The sequence below is a fragment of the Epinephelus lanceolatus genome, chromosome 10, assembly GCF_041903045.1.
Source record: "Epinephelus lanceolatus isolate andai-2023 chromosome 10, ASM4190304v1, whole genome shotgun sequence".
NCBI classification, from domain to species: Eukaryota; Metazoa; Chordata; class Actinopteri; order Perciformes; family Serranidae; genus Epinephelus; species Epinephelus lanceolatus.
Genome location: NC_135743.1, coordinates 8,866,056 through 8,880,205, shown reverse-complemented (window position 1 = coordinate 8,880,205; position 14,150 = coordinate 8,866,056). Strand labels below are relative to the sequence as shown.

Sequence of the window (14,150 nt, the reverse complement as noted above, 5' to 3'; positions counted from 1 at the left end):
TGAGATGTCATGGGACTCGGACACACACACACACACACACACACACAGTTGCTGTCAGTAAGCTGTCTAAAAGGAGACAAATGTGTGTTTGCGTGCAGATACAAACCAGTTGCTTAAACTTTTCACATCACTTTAGCAAGTCAAAGATCAGACATTATATTATAACCACACCATATATACTAAATGGTGGGTCGCAGTCCAGAAGTTGGTCACAGACTAATTCTGAACAGACCTGCGGTGTTCTGCTGTAGCATGAGTGACTAACCAACAGCTACTTGACAGAGAAACTAGCTCAATGGCATGGCCAAACACAAGAATGACACTGAATATATCCCACTGTGCGACCACGAACTAATGACCAAGGAGAAATCTGGACCTCATGGCTGGACCAGTTGGGAACCACTGTCTCAGGTTATAGATTGTCCAAGTCTCTGGAGCTTCCCTGAAGAGATTAACAGCACTCTCATTCCCTCCTTTTGTGCTGTGACTGTAATGGCCATAGCCTAATTCAGAGTGTACTAATAGTGTGAACATGTATGGACATTTCGTCCTGCATCTTGCCTCAGACATTCAGAAATGTCTCTATGTGGTGCTGCACTTTGTTTTGACATTGTTGTAAAGCATTTGGCACTAACAGCCACAGAGTGGTGACAGTTTTACAACATTCACAACATGAGGGGTGGATAAATATTCAAATTATTTACTTCAGCAAAAGTCCCAGTGCCACAGTGTGACAATACTCTATTACGAGTAAAATGCTGCATGCAAAATTTCACTTGCAAGTATGTAAAAGTACTCGTTATGCACAAAAAATGTATGTGAGTGTATTATAAATAACGGGTATTTTATACTATTTATTACTGGTGCATTTACTGTTAAAGCAACATGTACTGTTGTAGTTGGTCAAGATGGAGCAGTTTTTTAAAGATTATTTTTAGGGCTTTTTTGCCTTCAATGACAGGACAGTTTTTGAAGTGTGAAAGGGGGAGAGAGAGGTGGGACGACATGCAGCAAAGGGCCTTGGGCTAGAATCGAACCCATGGCTGCTGTAGCGAGGACGCTGCCTTTGTGCATGGCGAAGGTCCTACCTACTGAGTTACTGGGCGTTCCAAGGTGTTGCTAATTTGAGCTTTATTTTATGTAATTACATCCATAACAATGCATTACATGATATAAAATGTTGCTCATCTTTTTTGTGCATAAAGTATGTCTTGCAAAGTAACCAGTGATTGCTGTAAAGCTGTCAGATAAGAGGAGTAAAAAGTACAGTGCTTTTTGTTCTCAAGTGTAGTGGCATAAAAAAGTGGCATTAAGTAGAAATATTTGATACCTTGAGTATGGATGAAGGACCTGGATAAGTTATGCAGCGGTGGAGGAAGCACACAGATCTTTACTTAAGCAAAAGAAGCAACACCACAGTGTAGAAATTCTCTCACACAAATAAAAATCCTGCATTAAAAATGTGATTTAAGGAAAAGAACATGAGCAGTAGCATCAGAATATACTCAAAGTACCCTTAAAGATGTACCCCTCACCTGCAGCACATGCTCATACATTCTGGTCTTGCCCGGGTCTCTCAGTTTAGCGGTTCTCCATTTTTGAAGCCCTTTCCAAAATGCTTGGAAGAACAATTGATCCAAATCCTCTTACAGCAATTTTTGGTATTCAGTGTGAAGACTATCATCTCCCTAAGGTTCAGTCAAGTTGTATTGGTTATGCTTATATTCAATGTCTGCCCTTATTGTAAAGTACCTTGTGCTGTATTTCTTGTATAAAATGTGCGATATAAATAAAGTTTATTATTATTAAAGTTAATTAATATGTAACCCTTTTATCCAGAGGACTTACGTTACTTAATTCGAAGCAGGCGACCCCCCCCCCCCCCCCCCCCCTTTTAAAGACTGGGCCAAAGGGACACTACAATTGTTGAAGCTAGAAAAGATAAGGTTTGCTTTACGAGGACATAAGGACAGTGTTAGCAGTGTATGGCAACCTTTTATTACATATCTGTTTGAACAGCTGTGAGGTTGTAGTACTGTTGGTTCTCAACATCTGCTGTAGAATCTTAACTCTAAATCACAGGCACACATACACACTCTTTGTCTATTGCTGTTGTTTCCCTTAAAATGGGGGCGCATTATTATTTCATACTAGATTTTATCTGACTGCTCCCAGAGGGGAAAAAAAAGAAAAAATGTTTTTTCCTGTATTGTTGTCTTAAATGTGAAAACTGATAAATAAAGTGGAAAAAATGTACTCAAAGTACCAAAAGTAAAAGTACTAATTTTGCAGACTGGCCCATTTCAGACAAATGTAAAATATTACAGGAAATACGAGCATCAAACACTTAATTTCCTGCCTCCTGGTGATTTTTCTGCATCACTGAATGGCAGAAATGTCTTTAATTTCATTGAAATATATGTCCTCCTCCTGAAACTACACCTATGAGATATTTTAAGTTTTGGTGGCATTAAGCTGGAACAAAGTTTAATAGAATAAAGTTATCAAGTTAACATTTGTGCTTTGGGATTTATCGTTATATGAGGTGAAGAGGTTACAGGTTTAAGGACCATCAATGTGCGCACGTGTAGCCTAAGTGGGTGCATATGTGCGAGCCGCTCGTGCGGAAATGCATCCATGCTGGGATTGTTCCCCTCTGACCTGATAAATAAAATCAAGCTGCTTTTGTAGTCATCATCTCAAGGTAAAGGTGGTCCTGTAACGTTATCCCCATAGTCACCATCTTTCTAAGCTCAGTTGCCTTTTCCACCAGTAGAGACTGACCTCTGGTGGCGTGCGTTGTGCACTACAATACATTGCCTCAATACAGCATCGCTGTATCACTTTAATAAAAAGAGGAGCATCTGTATTTTTCATTGTATTAAACATCACACCTTTAAGATTTGTGAATACCCTGGTACCTCAATACTTTGACAACACCCAGGCCTTTTTTGTTCTAATGAGACTGCTATGTGATTATAAAAAGTTAGCCTGTGAGATATTTAAGGTTTGGTGACAAGTTGGAACAAAGTTTATTAGAATAAAGTTATAAAGTTAACCTCTGTGCTTTTGGATTTATGGTTATAGTAGGTCAGGATTAGGTTATATGAGGTGAAGAGGTTACAGGTTTAAAGATCATCACTGGCAACACAAATGCGCGCGTGTGTAGTCTACGTGCGTGCGTACGCGCGAGCCAACCGTGCGGAAATGCGTCCATGCTGGAATTGTTCCCCCACTCAGTCCCTGAAGTCACACTTCCCCGGAGGAGCGGTGCATTGAAGCCGGTGCGGTGTACAATATCCTCACACTGTGTACCACCCAGAGAGACGGAGCTGTTGCCAAAGCGCTGAGCGCACAACATACAGGAACTGCGACGTCAGAGAGACACAGAGGGGGAGGAGGAGGAGGAGGAGAGGAGGAGGGGACGGAGGGAGTTTGCAGCTTGGCTAAAGTGCGCTATCAGCTGCTGAAGGCTGGACCGACGAGCGGTGTGGGGACACTGATAGAGGGGAGAGACAGAGGGTGGGGGCGAGGCGGCTGGACGGAGACTCCCTCGTCGTTGTCGTTGGTGACGGTGGTACAGATGGGCGCGACTCTCCTCAGCTGAGCCGGCCACGGATCCAGCAGCACCCGGCTGTCACCCAATGCTGCCTGAATCCAGCTCCCCACGGTTGGATAACGCACATCCTGCGAATGACACTTGGCTATAAGTAAGTTGATTTACAGCTTCCCTCATTTCTCTTCCTCTATTTGCTTCAGTCTATCGCATACTTGTTTAAATTTCCAGGGGCCTTCATGTTATTGAGTGACTCATAAATAGGAAGCAAGTGTCACCAGTTGTCACTGTGTGTATGTGTTTTAATAGGAGTGTCGGCACGCACAAACTTTTACAGCCCTCACACTGGCAGGCATTATTCTCATCAGCCAGCCTACATTGTGACAGAAGCTATCATTAGGACTGAGCATAACTGTAGCACCACCCTATGGCGGCATAAAGCAGAAAAATGAGCATTATGGGGTGTGACTTGACTGTAACCTAGTTACAACTGTAGAGTATCACCTCAGTCATATGTGGGCTGTTTGCTTTGGTCAGAGCCAGTGAATAGCAGGCATTCAGACCTCTGCAAGGCCGTTGGTCAGGGCATGAGCCACACTGTTTATGACTTGTTTCCCCTGCAAGCCTGCATGTGTCTTTCCCTCTCTCATACAGACTGCAAAGTAGACTCTTAAACATGATTACAACTAGTGAAATTACAAGTGGTCACTGTAGGAGAGATTAAGTGTTGCACAAATGCCACAGAGCTGCAGGAGTCCAAGACAAAAGCACAATGGAAAGTTGGGAGTGCCAACACATTTTTCTATCACACTCGAGGCTTTTTAGCTCCTGCTCTTACTTATCCAGAGCTGCGAGAGTCGACGGGGGGTTCTTGAGAGGAAATTTGCACCAGGATTGAAGTGTCAGCACGCTCCTTAGGGGATTGATTCGATGGACTTTCAGTTACAGCAGCCGCCTGACAGCCATTCTGCCAATCTGCTCGCAAGGAAGTCAAAAGAAACTTCATCGTACACTTCATTTATTTACATGCACTGCACTATTAGCACAACTGTCAGAATCTATAGTTCTCATTTCCATAGTGCTTATACTGTATCAGCCTCTCCATCTCTCTGTCTCTCCTACAACTCTCTTCCTGAAACATTGTTTACTAGATGTCTATCTTCCTGGCAATCCAAATACCAATGCGGGGAAAGGGAAATGGAAGGAGGGATTGCAATGCAAATCCTGACCTGCTGTGGGGCATGATGAATGTGTTAAACAAATTAACCACGAAATGGCCTCCAAGCTGCCATTAACTCACTGTAGTGTGTTAGTTTCACTTAAAATGTGTTGAATTTGCACTCAGAGGTGGCTGTACTGTTTCTATTACAATTGCCAAAATTGTTGATGTTGATCTTTAGATGGTTTGGAGTACACATTAGCCCTTTTTAGATAGGAATTGCACAAATTTGCAGGAAAGCCCAATCAGTCTTTTTTCAGCATTGGCAGTATAAAAACAAAATTGGGGAGTGCAGCAAAATGCCGCCTACCTACTTTTGTTTATACATAATGCGCCTTTTTCGGGGCAATGGGGGGCGTGAGCAAGTAACAAAGCGTGTAGCTCATCATGTGACGTAAACAGTGATGTGGGAGGGAAGCCGTGGCTGGTCAGTCCTTCGGCGATTCTCTCATAAGTCGGCCCGTCCTTCACCGTCCCCATCATTTGACGGTTAATGGCCTCTTTGTTTGTGAGGACAAGGAGGGCGCGCAATTCCTTGTCTCCCCAGTTGCTCGTCTTTACAGTGTCTGTCGGGTTTGCGTTTCCCTCTTGCTACTAGCTGCTCACTAATTCCTGCTATCAGCTGTTTCCTGTTTATCCAACGCCAGTGGCTCGCACGTGCAGCGTCATCAGCAGCTCCTCCCACAAGTCTTCAACAGCCCCTCCCGTTGCGGAAGGCCGCCTCGGTCTGTTTAAACTAAAAGGGTTCCGCAAATATGTCTACCCTACGATGTGGAAAATTGAGCACCTTGGATCAACACGCCAATCCGGCTCTGTGTGTCTAAACGCTCACAGCTGTCCGGCAATACGGCCCAACATTCGCGTAAAATCTGACAGTGTAAAAGGGGCTATAGATGGCAGTGTTGGCAGCCAGAATCAGGCCAGCTGATTAGACCTGATTCTGGGGTGTCATTCATGCAGAGTCTCAGATATGTAATCCATCAGCGTGTTCTGTTTCTACCCCTGGGCCACCTACCAATGGAGATGATCTGATGAATAAAATCATGTGGCTAATAAACTCATTTTTGTAGTTGTCATCTCAAGATAAAGTTAAATGTGGAAACACCCCCAATCAGGGGGTCTTCTTTTAGCAGTCCTGTAACATTATCCCCATAGTCACCATCTGTCTAGACTGACCTCTGGTGGTACGTGTTATGCACTGCAATACATCACCTCGATACAGCATCTCTGTATCAGTTTAATAATAAGAGGAACAGCCGTATTTTTCATTGTATTGAACATCACAAGTACCCCAGTACCTTAATACCTCGATACCGCCCCAAGCCTTTTTTTGCCCTAATTAGACTGTTATGTGATCATAAAAAGTTCAGTCATTCCATCTTTAATCTACCTACGTGTCAGCCCACTGAGCAAGCAACGTCTGTGGACGTCCAAGTCTAGTTGATATCATGTCCACAGACGTGATATCAACTAGACTTGGACGTCCACAGACGTTGCTTGCTCGGTGGGAGTGTTTAGAAACCTGTCCACTAAGGAAAGGAAACTTTACTTGTATAGTACCTTTCAACAACAAGGCAATTTAAAGTGCTATGCATGAGACATAAAAAGATATTAAAGCTTAGCGTATCAGCTTCAGATAAAGTTTTATTACACAGAACGAGGACTGTGGATTTTGTCCCTGTCACTTACATTGAAAGCACATTGGAGAGGGATCTTTTAATTGCTATGATGAACAGGAGGAATGATTGTAACAAGAAAGACCTGTTTCAATGTTCATATGGGCACCTAATTACTGCTTTAATACAGACTTGGAAAATTGTGAGCCTGTCCCTTTAAGACAAGATATACAATGAACACAAGGTGATATAAAAAGACATAAATTACAAATTCTAATAAGCAACTTTAAGATAAATATGAGGTATACTTGAATGAAACAGTAAACAGAGGAATGAGAAATGCAGTGCTGTGTCAGATATGAGTGAATAGTTCATTTAAAGTTAATTTAGTAAAAGGTAGTGACAGATAGAAAAGTCTTAAGCCTCAAATTAAAGGACAGAAAGTTGGAGCAGATATGTGTTGGATAGAACCTGAGCTTCTCTCTGTTTAGTTTTGACCCTGAGGACAGAAGCAGACCTGACCCAGATAATTTGAGAGGTGTGGACAGTTCGTAATGTACAGTAGCGACGGATCAGACATAGGTTTTGGCCTTAAGCCATTCAGAGAGTTATAAAAATTCAGCAGTATTTTAATATTAATTATTTTGCATGCAGGAAGCCAGTGCTCTCTTGGTCTTTGTGAGGACTCTTTCGTCCTTTCCTAGAGTGGTTTATAAGGATATATATAATGTATAATAGGCTTCAGATGTTACTTTGTATTATTTTGAGCACTAATTCATGCTGTCACTTATTTAGTCCCAACAGACTCTCAAGATTTTTGCTTGAACGACTGCCTAAGAGACCATTACCCACTTCTCATCTTATATCCTTCCTGTCTGTGGCAGCTGCCCGGCACCATGCTCCCCCGTAACATGCGAACAGGTGGCTGTGACCTGCCGGGGGTGGAGTCAAGCGAAGTGCCTCTCATTGGCTACCGGCCCTTAACGCCTGACAGCAGCACCCCGAGCAACCAATCGAGGAGGGGGAGCAGCTGCGATGAATTGGAAACTTCACAGGTGAGTGTTTTTCCTTTTGCCTCATTGAAACACATCCATCATTTTGTCACTGGAGTGTGTTACAGAGAGTGAGAAGATTTCTCACAGCTTTGTTCTGTGGAGCCCGTCGCGGTGTTTGAGTGCTGACAATCTCCTACTACCCACTTTATTAGTTTTTCCCTCTGTTCACACAATAAAGTAATGTGACGGAGCTGAGAGGGGATTAGGAGAACTTTTTATTTGTCATGACTGTCCTGGCCGTCACAGCTAACAGCAATTAGGACGGTCCTCTGTGAAACCACACAAGCTGAGCTCGCCGACCAGTTTGTTGAATAAACAGCAGATGCGGTCGGCTGGCTTTCAGAAAACGCTCAGGTCATAACGTCAGTGTGATTCAGACAGAGGGGGGAACTGAAGATGGTGTGTGTGTGTGTGTGTGTGTGTGTGTGTGTGTGTTTAGTGCTCTTCCCCCAAGGCAACCCAATTGCTGATATTTTTCTATAAACTCAATAAATTCCTGTAGTGCCAACATCATCGCAAAATTCTGACTCACCTAAAACTCCCTCAGACCAGATATCTGCAAATTTAATGGCATCCCCATCAGCTTCATCTGTCTTTGTCTTTAGTGCTAATTAGCAAATGTTAGCACGCTAACAAGCTAAACTCAGGCGGTGAACATGGTTTACATTTGGCTATTCCTGCTCAGCATCAACATCTTGTCATTGTGCAGAGGTATGGGACTCAAGTCACATGATTTGGACTCGAGTTACAAATTTGAAAACTCAACTGTAAAATCGAAAGACTCGACTAAAGCACTCGACTTGTGACTTCACTTAGGAACACTAGTCTTACAGAAAATAATAGTATTAACTTTATTTATATAGCACATTTTATACAAAAGATAAAGAATCTGTCTGGAGCAGCAAAACATATTTGAGTCCTACTCAGATATCACTAACACAGCCTATGAAGTCTTAATCAGCCTATAAACATTACAAACTGGTCTAAATGAGCATTCATTGATATGTTTTGCTACAACGTGGCTCCTCTGCAGTGGCCTATTAATAATAATCTGGTACTTTAGCTTTGCAGCATTAGTGATGAATCCAAACAAATCTGTCCACACACTGTTAAGTAGATTATTAATTATTAATTTCATTATTATTGCTATTAATTTCCTTTTTTTTTTTTTTGTGAAAGCCACAGGGAGCCACTGGAGAGGGGCTAAAGAGCTGCATGTGGCTCCGGAGCCACAGGTTGCCTACACTGGGCTAAAGCAGTAGTAGTAGTAGTATAGTTTATTCTGATCATTTTCTAACTCACAGCAAATATATACAAGTAAAAAAAGAAATATTAATAATAGTAAAATAATAACAATGATAAATCATTACTTTCTGAAACAGTGACAAACCAAAGCAAGTTAAGCTGACCGAAAAGGTGAAGGTCTGAAGCCGTAGCTTATTGCACCAAATCTTTTTGCATTAAGTGAGAGATAAGTGAGAATCTTTCAAATTAGGGAATTGGGGAAGTGAAAGTTCTCGACATTTTTATGATGTCAGATGAGTTGAATATATTAAGACAGGAGAGAAATATACAAAATGTATTCTGTTGTGGTACTGGTTAGTAGTGCTACACGCTAGGAATGTGCAAGTTCAATAGCACTTGTTTTTTTAAGATATTTTTTTGGGGGGAGAGAGAGAGAGAGAGAGAGACATGCAGCAAAGGGCCACAGGCTGGACTCGAACCTGGGCCACTGCGGTAACAGCCTTGTACATGGGGCGCCTGCTCTACCACTAAGCCACCGACGCCCCAATAGCACTTGTTTTAACAAACTTTAACAAAACATTGAGGATTTTTGTTGATTAATTTTCTAACTCTTGTTGTTAAAATGGCATTACATTCGGTGAAGAGCACATTATGACTTGTTTAGAACACTAAACTCAAAGGTTAGGACTTGAGACTTGTCTTCATTTGGGACTTGAGTGCAAAGACTTGAGACTAACTTGTGACGTGCAATACAATGACTTGGTCAGTGTGAGCATGTTAGTATGTTGATGTTAGCAAATACCTCAAAGCACTACTGTGTCTCACAGAGCAGCTAGCATGGCTGCAGACTCAGTCTTTTAGTCTTTATTTTAATTTTATTGTATTTTGAAGACATTTTTTCTGCATTCTTATGCATAAAAATATGTGTCTTTGTATGCAGTTTGTTACTGACATGCACTGACTCCAGGATAACATCTGTTATATGGACTTAAGTTGAACTAACACTGAGGAAGTGAAAAGGTTCATGGCAGAGGTGAATTTCCCATGATCTTTCACCTCTGTTAATGTTTAGTGACTTGATAGTGGGGTTCGTTGAGCCTTATCAGAAGCTCTTCAGATGGCTGAACTTGTGACTTTTATTTTGAGGCCTTTCAGAGAACATTCGACAGCAGAGGATTTCTTGTCATGTGGTAAAAAACTTAAAAACCACAACAATAGCTATATCGGAAACACAACGTTTCCCCTCAGTCATGATGACCTACTGACCAACTCTTGCCACAGCCACACTTGACCTAAACATGGCTTTCTGGTTTTACTTCACACTGGGCCTCAAGAAACTCCTGGCTGCTAAAAAAAGAAGTTGCACTGACTCTGTTTCCGAATGAGCAGACTTCCTCCGTGCCTGTGTCACATGGCGGCAGCTCGCAGTAAATAATGTATGTGGTGGTCTGGCCGGTCGATGTGCTGTACACCTGCTCTTCCCATAAACAGTATCCAGTATCACAGGCCGTCTCCAAGGACAGTCTGTCGAGTGGAATCCAATACGGCCACTTGCTGATTCTTTAATGAGGGAAACTTGGATGTGTGAGTCAGAATGCATGAAGTGCAAACCTCGAGTGAACAATGAAGCTTCGAGGTGAAAGAAAGAAAGTGTGTGTTCAGGTTCGGTTTCAACGATTGAGGTGAAAATCAAGCTTGAAACATGTATGGTTAATACAGATAACCGATACTACACAGCAATTACACAGCAAGAAATTCAACACAAAGAAGGCAGCATCATGTTTCTGTACTAAAGGTAGCCTCAATAGAACTGAATGCAAATACAGTGACAAGGCTTTTTGAATAAGAAGCCCAGCTGTTATAAAATGGTTCACTTGAGTGGGATCACATTTCATAAAAAAAAGAGTCCATTTGAATGATTTACGGATGTGGTCTTCACAAGGAGGGAAGAGGAAATTTTTTGATGTGTTTACACATACTTTAGTTTCCTGTTTGTCTGGAGCTGTTTGCATCCGTACCCTTGATTTCAAATGAAGGTAAATCTTCATATGACAGCATACAGTGAACATTTAGTTTGTGTGTTTGCTTCCAGCTTTGTGGCAACAGTTCAGTAAAGTAAAAATGCTTCTGTGCACAAAGCCAGGTCAATACAGACATGGTTTGCCCATTTTTATGTGGAGGAACTTGACTGGCCTGCACAGAGTCCTGACCTCAACCCCGTCCAACCCCTTTGCGATGAGCTGAAACACCAACTGTGAGGGCCAGGCTGTGTCAGAAAATATCTCGCACATACGACGTGCTGTCTGACTGTGTTGAGAGAGCTAGAAAGAAAAATTCAAACCCTGAATCCTTTTTTATCTCTGTGAAGTGGGTGTGAAGTCACAGATATCGAAGCCCCCTCGACTGTGACATCGAAAAGGTGTGAGGCGGTAGGAGGTCTCTGAAGCTATTCGACCATCCTACAAGCAGTTCTGTGAGAGTATAATGGTGCTCCGAGCCAGGCTTTATCGCCCAACATCAGTGACGCTAATGTTGTGTTTGAATAGGTGCAAATCCCTGCAGCCAAGCTCCAATATCTGGTGGAAATGGCTGCAACAAGGGCTCAGAATTATGTCAATCAAATCACATTCAGCTCTTTAATACAAATATTTTTCCCCATAAAAGTTTTTAAGTCTAACCAGGGCTCAGCTGGATGTTCAGTGTGACAGAGGCAATAACGTAATATAGGAAACAAGCTAATGGTGCCAACGACCGGTCGGAAGTGTGCAACATTTTTTGCTGACACTAGATTCAAACAAAAGCCAGAGACTATGTTGTATTAAGTAAATGTGAGCTGTGAATTCACCACATCCAAGCAGAAGAGAGGAGATTATGTTATCTTAGAGCCTTGCTGTGGAAAGATGCAGCAGCTGCATCACGTCTACAGCCGCCTGTTCGAAAGGGTGGTGTGAAAGTCAAGAGCGCTCACTCTGCAGCCAAATCCAGAGACGAATGTCCGACTTTAAAGGGGCAGCCTTAGTTATAACAGCAAATTTGTGACTATGGTTTTGCAATAATGTGTAATAATTGAGTGTTCACATACTTTGGCTAGCTAGCTAGCTACTGTAATCAACTGTAATCAGCTACTGAAATCACTCACTGATAGGGATGGGTTCCAAGAACCGTGAGGTCTATTTAAACACATTTTCAAGTTATTTTCTTTGTTGTCTATTTCTGTTAAGCCCTTTTTAAATAGGAATTGTGCAAATTTGCAGGAAAGCCCAATCAGTGCAGCAAAATGTCGCCTGCCTACTTTTGTTCATACAGAATGTGCCATTTTCGGGGCAATGGGGGGCGTGAGCAAGTAACAAAACGTGTAGCTCAGTGTGTGACGTAAACAGTGACGTGGGAGGGAAGCCGCGGCTGGTCAGTCCTTCGGCGATTCTCTCATAAGTTGGCCCGTTCTTCACCGTCCCCGTCATCTCACGGTTAATGGCCTCTTCGTTTGAGAGGACAAGGAGGGTGCGCAATTCCTTGTCTCCCCAGTTGCTCATCTTTACAGTGTCTGTCAGGTTTGCGTTTCCCTCTTGCTACTAGCTGCTCATTCCTGCTATCAGCTGTTTCCTGTTTATCCACCGCCAGTGGGTCACACGTGCAGCGTCATCAACAGCCCCTCCCATTGCGGAAGGGCGCCTCGTTCTTTTTAAACCAAAAAGGTTCCGCTAATATGACTACCCTACGAGGCGGAAAATTGGGCACCTCGGATCAACTCGCCAATCCGGCTCTGTGGGCTCTAGTTTCCTGGCACAGTGCAGGGTGGCGAACCCCACACAGAGCTAGTTTCAAGCAGCGCAACCCGAGGCGCGTTCGGTTTGGTAGTTTGGCAGACCAAGGTGCGCTGAGATGGGTGTGTTGGCACTGCGGGGGAGGTGTCGACAAATCCAGCTTGGCGCAGTAACAGTTTTGTGCCAAAAGGCTTCGCCAAAGGTGCGCTAAAAGCCAGGTCTACTGTCAGCGCAGGCGGAGTGCAGCCGGTGTAAGTGGAAGTTTGGCTGACCGGCGGACAGTGCACACACATCACCAAAACCTCACAGGCAGGTTTCCAGAATATCAGGCACATTAACAATGCAATAAATACCCCAAAAAACACTATTCAATGCAACTATCTACAATCAGCACATAAAAGTATCTCTATATCGACTGTCCCATCACATCTGATGTCAGATCAAAGGGGATTGGCACCGTTTGGCACGTTTGGCACGCGTAATGGAAACCCAACCTGATTTGATTAACACAGTTGCAAACTAATGAGTTCACATCCCTCTCAGCCAACCACAAACAGCCACAGCATCAGATAGGGAGTATATATTCAGCATCTGTCATCTTAGAAAAGTCAAAAGAAAAGAAACAGAGTGAGACTGCGAGAGAGAAAGAGAGAGAGCGCGTGCACAAAAGAAACGCAACATTGATTTACAATTGTGGTGACCTCCTCCCAGGCTACCTTTGCATCATCAGCCCGTGGAGGTCTGCTCGCAGTTCCGTATATTCGGACACTGCGAGCTTGGACCTCCCGGACCAAAACATCAGTTTCCTCCTGGGAGAAGTTTGGCCGTCTGACGCTGCTGCTCTCTTCTGCCATGGCGAATTGAGTAAACTCTCATTACGCCTTCGCGCGGCGCATTTAAGGGCGAGGAGAGGGGCTCATTTGATTGGTGTGATGTGTGTAAAACCCACTCCACGCCTTCTCTCCTCCCTCTTTCCAACTTGCTCAGGTAGGAGGGACGGAGGTGGGAAAGAGGAGTAGCTGCACCAGCGCTCAAGGTGTGCCAAACTTGCAAAATGCGCCTGGCCACACCCAGTTGGCGAAGCGCAGGTGCGCTGCGCCCCCGCCTCGCCCGGTCTGCGAAACTAGAGGCCTGTGTGTCTAAACACTCACAGCTTGCCGGCAAAACGGCCCAACATTCGCCGAAAATCTGTCAGTGTTAAAGGGGCTTTAGCTTCTGAGAAGCTCAATGACCATTGTTCTTTGGTAATTTGTAATATTGTTTAAGCTTAGCTTCTGGTAGTGAAGCAGCATTAAGAATGAATTAACATTCATTCACAGTCACAGCAATTTGGGGTTCAGTATCTTGCCCAGAGATATTTCAACATGCAGCGTGAAGGAGCCGGGGATCGAACTGCTGATCCTATTACTGGACGACCCGCACTGCCTTGGGCCACAGTGCCTGTTTATAGCAACTGCTCTTCCCTCATTTTATATAGGCTAAAAAGTAATTAGAAAATAACTGTTGAAATTTTCAGTTAATGTTACCTCTTACCATCCTTTTTTTGCGCCAAACTATGGGGAGTAGTATCAATAAGCATAATGATAAGAATCTGTCTCGATAAGCAGTATTAGAATGGACATCTGTATCAATAAAATCCTAATGATACCCATCCCTACTCACTGAAGTAGAATTAGAGGAGCCAGATTAAAGTTT

General features: G+C 43.3%; 1 protein-coding gene across 3 annotated transcripts in view; it reads left to right on the top strand.

Annotated features, from left to right (window-relative positions):
• The first annotated feature begins 3,419 nt into the window (after nucleotides 1-3,419).
• rgl2 (ral guanine nucleotide dissociation stimulator-like 2) overlaps nucleotides 3,420-14,150 on the top strand; it is a 44,657-nt gene continuing 33,926 nt past the window's right edge. Inside the window, exons 1-2 of one of the 3 annotated variants that reach the window (XM_033640511.2) lie at nucleotides 3,420-3,710; nucleotides 7,187-7,446. In XM_033640511.2, coding sequence (XP_033496402.1) covers nucleotides 7,288-7,446 — 159 coding nt within the window. In that variant the 5' untranslated portion in view covers nucleotides 3,420-3,710; nucleotides 7,187-7,287. The remainder of the gene's footprint in view (nucleotides 3,711-7,186; nucleotides 7,447-14,150) is intronic. The other 2 variants (XM_033640509.2, XM_033640512.2) reach the window with 2 other exon arrangements.